The sequence below is a fragment of the Pholis gunnellus genome, assembly GCF_910591455.1.
Source record: "Pholis gunnellus genome assembly, chromosome: 11".
NCBI classification, from domain to species: domain Eukaryota; kingdom Metazoa; phylum Chordata; class Actinopteri; order Perciformes; family Pholidae; genus Pholis; species Pholis gunnellus.
In genome coordinates, this window is record NC_136538.1 from 867,501 (window position 1) to 879,619 (window position 12,119).

The 12,119-nt window shown below is 38.5% G+C and overlaps 1 protein-coding gene across 1 annotated transcript in view; it reads right to left on the reverse strand.

Moving 5' to 3' along the window:
- The window catches only part of atp6v1ba (ATPase, H+ transporting, lysosomal, V1 subunit B, member a), a 43,898-nt gene that overhangs the window by 24,666 nt on the left and 7,113 nt on the right, over nucleotides 1-12,119 (reverse strand). Inside the window, exon 2 of the mRNA XM_079168283.1 lies at nucleotides 176-231. Within this exon, the coding sequence (XP_079024409.1) occupies nucleotides 176-231 (56 nt within the window). The remainder of the gene's footprint in view (nucleotides 1-175; nucleotides 232-12,119) is intronic.

Below are 12,119 nucleotides of genomic sequence, written 5' to 3' on the forward strand. Positions count from 1 at the left end.
TAAATATAGTAGTCATTTACATTGACTTCTGAAATCACTTTTACAGTTTGATGGGTGGATATGTTGCCAATGCCAACCTCAATGATCAATTCTCAAAATGCATTTTCACAATAAGCGAACAGCGAAGGATAGAAGTAATAATATGAGAACTCATTCATAGATAAAACAGCCTCACCTTCACATTATCCAGGATCACCAGGGGCCCATTTACACCCGACACAGTAGAGTAGGCTGAAAGACAGAAGAGTTCCATACATTTGTTTATTACAACAAACTCCAAAACATATACTGACAATATACCCGTTTCTTTGTGCAGCTGAAAGCCATCAAGCCACATGAGAATAAATGGACATCCTTACAACCAACACTGTTTCATAATCACAAGCTGACCTTTCACGGTGAGATTTAAACAGCTTTCATGGACTTGCAGGCCCAAATGTCAAGAGGAAGGCAAATGTCAGGAAAAAATGCATGAAATTCACTTGTAGAGTGTGTACAATTACACAGGCATTGGGTTAGTTCTGAGCCTCACAATAATAGAACACTAATTGAAGGGTCATCATTGATGAAGGTTAGTGGAAACAGCCTGTGGCCTTCCCAAATCCTAATAAATGCCACATAGTGTACTAAAAGAACATTCTAGAACTCCATGGACACAACACATCAAATATGTGAGGAAAAACTGCCATTTCCCTGAACTTCAGCTGCGGTGCATTACTTTAATCATCAATAAGATGAAGCGGCAATTTGCTTCTCCATTTGTGCTCAGAGCGCCCTCATTTCCATCACAGATAATAGAGGTTATTTCTTGACAAATGCATACCGTTCTGTGATTCGGTCATTGTTAAGAAGTTTGGCAGTATTTCTATCAACATCTGAGAGAATTTGGGCTAACTTCAATAAGTATACAATACTTAATGTGAAACGAATTTGATGTGACAAGGCTTTAAACAGAACCTGCTATTATCGATGCACCACAATTCACAGCAAACTATTTCTCTGTTACCTCTCATTGAAAGATATTTAAAAAGGTAAATTGAGATTTAACTTCCAGTGAAACTGGTCGTGCAGGTTAAAGTAGAAAGCAAAACCGTTGGATAACACCATTATTATATCTTGTATTATTATTTTTACAGGAACAGCTACACAGCATGTACCAATGCCACACAGCAGGCATAGAAGCTATAACGCTAGTCCTACATGGGCCTTTGTACAAACACACATATGTCAACTGGAAACACACACAAACAATGATGCAATCAAAGTTCATGAAAATTATCTAAAAAGCACCTGATCATTCATGACTACATGACTGAATTTCAGTTTAGCAGAAAGACGGGCTCCTTAGAAATCTCATTGATATGTGCGGAGTAGCACCTCAGGAGGCTGCTTATTTACTAATGGAAGCACATTTAGCAACATTGTCTAGGACAGTGGAGTGGCTTATCACAGATATATCACTTCATGTCTATGCTCGTCCTTATACAAGATATTACACAGGAATTTGGAGACAGTTGCTGGGTTGGAAATCACGTACTACACACTCCATACTGAATGTCGTTCGACATACTTCTGTGTGAATAAACAGTAGTATGCATCTTTTCGGACACACTGAGCAGTAATTAACACATCACTTCCTGAGAGCCTCTTGCCAGTTGAAGACATGTAACCATGGTAATGGGAGCCAACTGCATGTAAACATGATGATTTGTGAGGCCTGAAAAAATGCGTTATGGCTTGCAAAGTGAAATGATATGCTTAAATTGAAGCGTTAGTGCGCTGCAGGGATGAGGTATTTTCAAAGGCCAATCCAGAAGTTAGCATCGCACCAATATATACACAGATTATTGACAAATATAAGCTTTGTGGGAAACCCAAGTTCATATACTTACAGTTCATATATAAAAATAAGTAATTTTATTTTCTAATCATTTGAATTTAGTTCACAATATAGAATAAAACAAAATAAAGGGATAGAATTGTTTTCTATTTGACAGTTTACACTGACTTAAAGATAGTTGAAATGATTTTTTGGGACGGCGGTGAAAATAATTGTCTGGTGCTTTGTATACCAGCTGCTAGAACAAAGCAAAAACAAAAATCTGTTGTGTTTCAGCGTACTAAATGGCATGTTAGTTTGGTGTTGACGCAGCAAGTGTCACCGTTTCAGAGTTATTCCGCCCAACAGCAAAGTTGTCCTGTTCAGTACATATCCTGGTCATTATGCTTTAATGATCAGATTTAAAGATGTTTGATTAAAAACATTTACATTGTGCGTTTAACTTGAAAAAAGAAAAGAAAAAGAACATCAGCCAATATCGCGCATCGTATCGGAGATGCTCTCATTCTCAAATATTAGTATTGGCTCTATATGTTCCCTTCTCAATCCACCTCACACCAAGCTATTTCTTTGTTATTTACTTTTTCCCAGAATATCATATGAGACTAATTATCTGCCACATCTTGATACACTTTAAAACTGGTTAGATTTCTACCTGTCGATACCGAGGACATGGGCTCAACTTGTGAACAAAATGCTAATAAAAGTCATGATCAAATAGAAGCACAATAAGCACCATCAAACAGGAAGGTGACTCTTTCAAAGTAAAAGATCCTTTGCGGAGAGTATATCAATGTACTGCCAAATAAACATACCAGACAAGATGTTTCAGCATCCTTAAACATTATAAAAACGGTTGTTACATTCCATCAGATGCCTCCTGTGAGCAAGAGGAATAACACACCTTAATTAGATGTTTTACTATAACAAATAAAAAATAGTACTTCAGTACGCCTGTATTAACAGTTGTTCATTGGAAATTATATCTTTCAGCAGCTAATCATAAATATCCATAATGAAAGTGTGCTCTAAGCGCAACAACCAAATACAGATTCTTGTTTCGACAGGTCCAATCTGTCTTTTGAATAGCAGTTACTTTCAGGTTCACTGGTCAACAAAAGACAGCTGTAATGGATAATTGGAGTGATAACGGACCATCAGAAGATCCTGGGCAAAAACAAAACAGAGGACCAAGGGGTCTAGATCTAAAAAGTCTCTGAATGAAGCAATAACACTCTCTGTTGTAGTGATGTTAACCAACTGTAGGAATATTGAATGATAAATGCCATCAGCTAAATGGCAAATAATGCTGTTTAACTAAAACAAATTCATTTAAAAAGATAAGCAAAACTCGGAGCAGCAGCAGCTATAGTCATTAAAATGAAAATAGTTAGTCCACCTTAAAAGGCCAGCCCATCATCATAGTCCTTGTGCAAATCTGCAGACCAGCATTGTTTCCACCGGGTTTTCTATCATGGTCTGCTGTTCCTCTTTATGTGCGAACCGTCAATCTCGGAGCCAATATCAAAAGGCATGAGGAAATTAGAGCAGACTGGTACGAACATAAAGCACTAAAGCTTAGCGGGGTGCATCCACTATGCTACTAATTAGGCAGAGGCCAACAAAATAACCTGTCAATGTGCTACAGTATTGCAGCCATTTCCCACACACACCTGCATTTCACCCTCTATTAGCCACACAGCCAGTGCATGCGTGTGTTTAGGGTGGAGTGGGAGGTGGTGGTGGGAGGGTGGGGCAGAGACTATTGAGAGAGCAAGAGAAAAGATGGCTCAAGTGTGATGATAAATACCAAGGGCATCACAAATATATATAAAAAAAATATATTTTCCTCTCCAAAATAAAATGAGTTTTACTCCAAACAGCCTTCCTTTATCTCAGGGCTCAGATTCTGGTGAATGACTCACGTTCTCACACACATTTCTGTTTGTTCTACAAGACCTTGCTCTGCAGTGGGGGGCAAGTTACTGAATGGGAACATGATTTAAAAATTGAACTAATATTGTGCAATATTAATATAGTGTACTACAGCCGACATACAGAGAGAGTGTGTGTGTGTGTGTGTGTGTGTGTGTGTGTGTGTGTGTGTGTGTGTGTGTGTGTGTGTGTGTGTGTGTGTGTGTGTGTGTGTGTGTGTGTGTGTGTGTGTGTGTGTGTGTGTGTGTATATATAGGCTGGGCAAGTTAACGCATTATTATCGCGTTAACACATTAATTAATTAACGCTGACAATTATTTATTCGCGCATTAATGCAGTTTTTTTAATGCTGTTTTTTTTTTAAGCGGACATTTCTAACACAAGAACCATGCAGTGAGCGGCGAACAGCTGTTTGTGTGTGTCTCATCTGTCTCTTCCCGTTTCCTTCACCTACATTCCCCTGGGTCCTAAGTTCCTCCAAGTACAGCTTCTTATCGCCATGTACCAACGTACATTTATAACAAATAGCATACATATTACGGTAATCAGCGTTGCATATGTGTCTGACTATAATACAAAAAATAAATGATTCATTTAAATTATTTTTTTAGAGTTTTTAAAGTTGCTTTGGTTGGAATATGTATAATAAGCATATCATTTAGTTATCGCTACTGAGAATTTAACAAACTTAAGAAAAAGAAAAAATCACAACGTCGATAGGTTTGCAGTTTTCAAGGTGTATATTTAAAAATTGCATCTCTTACACACATGAAAATAAAGTTGTGAACACCGGCTGAATATCTATTATCAGAATCATTATAACTGTATTTTAACTGCTACTGTGTAAAGGGAATACTGCTGTTAAAAAGCACCTTTTTTGTTTAAAGTGTTTGCAAACCAAATGTTATTGGACCTGTGTTCATATAGCAGTACATTTAAAATAAAAGTGCACAATACACTAATTTTGCACATAATGAAAATCATGCGATTAATTGCGCTTAAAAATTGAAATCGTTGCCCAGCACTAATATATATATATATATATACATACATACATACATACATACATACATACATATATATATATATATATACACACACACACAGGACTGTCTCAGAAAATTAGAATATTGTGATAAAGTTCTTTATTTTGTGTAATGCAATTAAAAAAACAAAAATGTCATGCATTCTGGATTCATTACAAATCAACTGAAATATTGCAAGCCTTTTATTCTTTTAATATTGCTGATTATGGCTTACAGCTTAAGAAAACTCAAATATCCTATCTCTAAATATTAGAATATCATGAAAAAGTATACTAGTAGGGTATTCAACTAATCACTTGAATCGTCTAATTAACTCGAAACACCTGCAAGGGTTTCCTGAGCCTTGAAAAACACTCAGCTTGGTTCAGTAAACTAAATCACACGTATGGGGATTATCACAATATTAAAATTTTCTGAGACAGTCCTGTATATATATATATATATATAATCTGTATGAAGAAAAAATAGATAAATATCCCTTTTTTATTTATACAGATTTTATATGTAAAATAGATAGTCAAATTTTGGGTTGAGTCTAGTCTAATTACTAGCCCAAATTAGCTCATCGAAGATGTTTCTAACTTTGAATATCGACGCCGCAGGTATTGGCCTCAGAAATCCAGTATTGATCAAGCTTTACATTTCACATTGAAAGACAAACTTGTCAGTGCTCTTTAGCAGAAGAACTACGAAATACCAACATCATTGTTCTGAAACAATGTCCCATCTCCTCTAGATGGTACAAATGCAGAGCCCTCTTAACCATAGTGCAAGCCAGATGTAACCATGTTTAATTCATACACTTGGGGAGCTTCTTACAATGAGTAAAGCATACTTGTCCCACACCAAATATAAATAAACTACTGAGTGCCTTACCCCAGTGAAGATCAGACCATGACTTCACAACTGCTCCAACAATCATTGTCAATGATTGACATCTTTATACCTTAAGCTCAAGACAGCTCCCCATAATCAAGCATTATAAAAAACACACTTTTATGGAAATACCATCACTTCAACAACATTATGTTATATTTTTATGGCCATTCCCCTTTCCTCCTCACAAATGGCAGATTTCCATGTTGAGAGCTACACTTCGCCTACAAGTCTCAAAAGAGAGATACAGTATATGGCTATAAACTGAAGACAGGGAAAATCGGGCTACATAATTATACAAGAACCTCTTAGAAATCCATCAGTCTACGGCATCGTATTGGTAGATATTTAGTAAAGGTGAGAGGTAAACGTAATTTAAAAACATTTACAGTAATTTTGCCATCCCTCATTTATTGTGACCATCAAGCTACATTTGCAACCACGTCTCCTACAAAATTACATCCCCACACTAACTTCTAACTAAACTGCACTCTCAATTACCAAATTCCATTCAGACCAATTGGTTGTAGTTTTACACCGTTTCAAACATGTAGTTAACGAACAGATCTAAAAAACTACTACATAATTGCATTGTTAGGTTTATACAAGAAAACGACTTGGGTTGGGTAAAAAAACATTGTGGTTTAGCTTAAAATTACTTAGTTATGTTTAAGCAGCCAAAATACTACTTAGTTATGTTTAGGCAGCTGAAATACTACTTGGTTATGTTTAGGCAGCCAAAATACTACTTGGTTATATTTAGACAACAAAAGTACTTTGTTCAAATTGGACATGAACTGTCTCCACGGTGAAATCTCCTGTGTTTTGTGGCCCATCTACTACAACTGACCTCCCTACACAGACTTCAACAGATCCATTTGAAACTTATTTGTGATACATCAAAAGCAAACATAATCCCGCGAAATATAATTCACAGTGCATTTTTGTGGAGCCAGGGCTCAAGTATGACAACCTTAACACAGACTCATGTACAATTATACCAAAAATGTAAAAAGATCATTAACTGTTTACTCTTTGGACATACACGACCGTTCAAAAGTTTGGGGTCACCCAGACAATTTCGTGTCAATTTTCAGTTTCTTCGCAATTTCTCGGATGGAATAGCTTCATTTCTAAGAACAAGAATAGACTGGCGAGTTTCACATGAAAGTTCTCTTTTTCTGGCCATGTTGAGAGTATAATCGAACCCACAAATGTGATGCTCCAGATACTCAACTAGCTCAAAGGAAGGCCAGTTTTATAGCTTCTCTCACCAGCATAACTGTTTTCAAGGGTTTTCTAATTATCAATTAGTTTTCTAAGGCGATTAGCAAACACAATGTACCATTAGAACACTGGAGTGATAGTTGCTGGAAATGGGCCTCTATACACCTATGTAGATATTTCATTCAAAACCAGACGTTTCCACCTAGAATAGTCATTAACCACATTAACAATGTATAGAGTGTATTTCTGATTAATTTAATGTTATCTTCATTGAAAGAAACAGTGCTTTCCTTTGAGAAATAAGGACATTTCTAAGTGACCCCAAACTTTTGAACGGTAGTGTACAAATCAAAATTAAAGGAATTATCCAACAATTTGTGAGTGAACTGATCTGTTGGATGGGGTTGAGTGCAGGCCAGTCAAGTTGTTCCCAAACCAGACTGAAAACCATTTCTTTGTCATGTTGAAAAAAGAACTAGGTCAGCAGATAACTTATTGCAGATGGATTTATTTCTGTGTATATTTTGGTAAAGTAAGACATCGCTGTCCACTAGAGAGCAATGACACATTTTCTACTGGAAAATGTCCCTCTCAGTTCATAATGTATATTGTTATTTTTTAATTATTATGTAAGACATTTAAAAAAAATATATAATCTGAAAATATATAGTTACTGGATCTTTTAAACTCTGGACATTGGTATTGGTCCAAAATTCCTGTAATTGTTGGGCTCTATGTGAACTTTGGCCAACAACGTGAGGAAATTAGGAAATTTCCAATACAACTTGTAGTACATCATAAATTGCTACTTCCAAATAGTTTTTTTTGGTTTTTAAGGTTGATTCTTTTTAGCAAATGTATCCGCTATTTGGTGGCATAAAGTCTGAAGTGCGTGTATAATAATTGAATGGGTAGTTCCAGAGGGATTAAAGGTCTAACCCTGGCCATATATCGTAGGCCATCAATATATGAAAGAAAAGAAAATGTTCATGGTACCCTCTGGGGTACAACTGTGATGCTTAAAAAAAGAAAGTAGTTTGCTCTCTCATTTCACAAGATAACGATTGCTCAATGGGCTATATGGCCATTAGGTGTGAAGTAGCAACATTTCCCATTAGGTTTGGAAAACTTTCTCCACCCCTCTTTTGCTACTTCAACTCAAGTGCAGCAGTCCCCTGGCTTGGCATGCAACAGCAGTATGGGTCACCCTAGAGCCTGTTCAGCTGCCAGAGCCCTTTGTGTACAAAGATGTTAATTGGTCCTAATCCGCCACTAGAAGCTGTTTTGGTAGCCTGACCTCGCACCCTGAAGGACACCTTGGTGTGAAATACTAAAGAGCCCATTCAAGTGCCAGAGAAAAGAGGCACAGAGCATTCCAACACAATTCAATTTCCCAGCTGAAAGGGGGGGAGCTCGAGGGGAGGGGGGGGTCAGAGCGGGGATGGAGATGGGGTGCATCATCATTCTGACAATAAATGAGCGCTACAAAGCAGTCGCTGCTGTGATGTGCAGCCTCACAATCACATCTTAGCCTCTACTTCAAGGGATTCCCACAGCCCCATTGGACATGGGAACGCTAATTGCCTCAAACATACAACCAGCTCTCACCCCCACCACACACACTCAATAGAATGACTGAAATCCTCAGACTTTCTATGTTGTCACTGTCACTTTTCCATTGACACTTGATTGTTAAAGGTAGCAGTACACTAATGTCAAAAATGCACTTGCCAAAAATGGGATGAGACAGTCAACCACAGGGCCGTAAACATGTCTGTCAGGATCATTTATTAACCCTCCTCTTAACACTTGCAGTTGCTGTTCAAAACACAAATCATGATGCCAAAATCTCTGAATATTGGCCGATATGAAGATCCCCATTAATCACTGAAGGATAGGTTGGAATTTTCTTCCAACCATAATACAACATTCAAGTGCCATATGTATGTTAAGAGATTTGTTGGTCATTGCAATCATCCAATCCAATCATCGTATACGCTGTTGTTGTAGAGGAAGTCAGCTGCTTTTTACAAAGTCAGCAAACATGCCTCATCTTTGTTGGTGATTTTCTCTTCAGTGAAGAACCCAAAATACTTCTGCACACTGCTTCTCAAGATGCTTCAGTGTTGTGATTCTGCGATCAGCATGGCTTCGGTGACAAGCGTCCTCTTCCATTTTTATAGCTTAGTTTACTCCCTCTGCTGGACCACAAGGCAAGCTACCACAAACAGTCTGTTGCACCTATAGTCTGAAAATTTTAAATTTTGGTCATTACAGTTTTGATTTTTCCACCCGAAAAAAAGCTTTGAACAAGTTCGAAGTCCAAATAAAAAGTGACAGCCCTTAACCACGGCCGAGGCTTCAGATTGAGACAAATCCATTGGAATTACCCCTTTGTGTTGCGAGAGACAGCGTTTCCTTGCTGAGCTACAACAAAGGGATACGTGCTGGCAGTCACATGATAGGCAGTCGCCAAGAGACAACACCGACAATTCACCAACATGACTGCTAGGATGAAGATTCCTTCTAGATTTTAATAAAATTAGCTTCAGCTCAACTTGAGAATGGATAGAACGATAACTGCAGATTTTGTCTAACATTTTTCCAAGCCTAGCCAGTATTGACAGGTAGAATGAATACCAACATCATTTAAATACTTTAAGTATCAATGTCACTGTTTACCAAGGAAATACAATCATACGGAAGTTGCTTAGAAGCACATGAAGAAAAGAAAAAAAGAATTTGACTTGCAAGTATAAAATGACTTAGATCTCTGTAGGGGTTCATGAGAGTGTCTCTAAAGAGAGAGAGTGGAATATGATGCACATGACCCCCATTAACAAGAGCTCTGTCCTGAGGAGGGGCTTATGGCCAGGTAGTATTTCAGCACAGTAGAAGAGGTTGGTTTCTGGATTACAAGGCAAAATGCTGTATAATTAAGATGCCATGGAAGGCAATTAGCTAGATCCACAGCATCCAATGCTTTCCCTTTCCTGCACCTTGGTTGTTCTAATACTGACTTATAAGCAATTAAGGGACATTTACATAGCGCCTTTATAGTCTTCCGACCACTCAAAGCACTTTTGAACACAAGTAACCATTCACACACATTCGTACACAAGGTGGTACCCGTTTCTCAGGAGCGATAGACATTCACATGCACACTCACAGCAAGCTGGGATTCAGACACTTTGATATGTAGACTGCAAGGGCCAGGGATCGAACCACCTATCTGATTAGTGGACTACCGCTCCAGCTCCTGAGCCACAATTGCCTGACTGTTTAAACACCGTACGATCTATTATCTTTTTTCATTAGGATTCAGTCTGTCAGGAAAAACCTACAACTCTGTAGATAACACTGCCCGATACCAAATCGGTCAGTCGCTACTACTACACGTGTTGTGTGAACTGATGAAAATGATCTAAGGAGGATAGAACAGGCTTTTCGTTCTATGACTATATTTTTACCATCTCAATGACTCTAGATAAAACCAAACTGAGGTAACCTTCAGCAGAAACATTTAAGTGTCAATCCTTAAGATTTCAGTCCTGGTTGATTTACAATTTCTATTCAAGTGTGAAGTTTAAAAACCTGGAGTGCGTTTGTTGATACATGAGCTTTAAGTTTTCAGAATTGTGTGTATGTAATGGAGAAAAATTGTAAAGCGAGTGACCATCACTGCCGAGGTGATATTGGGGCTAAAAGTTCAAAGTTTAACTTTGCTAGGATGCAAAATTGCTTTGCCACTGGAAGAAAGTGGTTTTTCAACCATTCACTTGCATAGAGTGGAAGTCAACGGGAGGCGAATGTTAGTTTTGTGCATGTGTGACCGCGCCTTAAGACACACGTTATATGCAATTACATTTTGTAACATCTGTATGAAAGGTGCTTCATAAAAAAATGTTTGATTGATTGATTATCTCCTTTCCATTGGTAAAGGACGGTCTAGTGCAGTGATTTTCAACCGCTGAGCCGTGAGAGATCGTCAGGTGTGCCGTGGGAAAATGTCCAATTTCACTTAATGAGTCCAAAAAAATATTATTTAGTTGTTGCAAATACTTCGCCATTGTTGAGCGTCTGAGCTGCAATATAGTGGCTGGCTAAGTAATAATACTCTTCCATGCCAGTGGGTGGCAGTAGGTAGCGCAATAAGGACCTTGTTAATTTAAGACGCGGGAGAGGTTGCGGTGACAAGACGAACAGCAATGGAGAAATATTTAAAAGGGAAAATGCAGACTCTGAACTGGGCCCTGGACAATATAACCCAGATGAAAAGCCTCGTAAGGATCAACACATTGAGAGACTTGTCATTAAATTGTCAGCATATATCCGGCCCTCGGTACAACGGCCCGCCAGAAAATATCATTGTTTATCATAACTGGCTCGCCACCACAGAGCTCCGGGACGAAACGTGACGATGTGAGCTGGCTTTTTGTGCAACATAACGAAGCATCTCACTGAGCTAAACCTCCAGCTTCAGGGACGTGTGATCACAAACATGTGTGATGCAGTAAAAGTCTCCACCGCTGTGTTCCCGCCTGCGCAATTTGCTGATAACTGGGCGCACTTGGCACGGAGTTCACTCGGTGATTTGCCGACTTTGCAGCTCAGAAATTTAAATTTGAACTGCTCAGCAATCAGTTTGCAGTTGACGTGGAAAGAGCACCTGTGGAGCTGATAGACCTCCAGTGTAATGACTCAAGGCAAAGTGTGACTCTGTGGGCGCTGCACAGTTTACAAGCTTCATCCCCGTAACGATGCCTTAACTCCGCCTACTGTACCTGCTGCTCAAACGCTCTGCATGTTTGGAAGCACATACCTGTGTGAGCAGCTTTTCTCTGTGATGAAGATGAACAAAAACCCACACAGGAGTCGTCTCACTGATGCACACCTTTACTCCACATTGAGGGTTTCCACAGAACCTAACCCAGATATTAAAGAAAAGATGCCAAACATCTGGCTCTGGTACGTATGCATACAATAATGTAGCCTACCTAAACATGTATTCTTTTTGCACTTTGTCCAATATCCCTTCTATCCTGTTTATTAAATGGTGACTCTATTTGGCCCTCAACGTAGTCCCAATTTTTTATTTTGTACCTCCCTGGGATTAGGGCCCCTGGCATAGATGCTGTATTATGCTAAAAAGTGTCATTTTGTAAAGTTTTTAGTTGTTGGTGTGCTGCGGGACC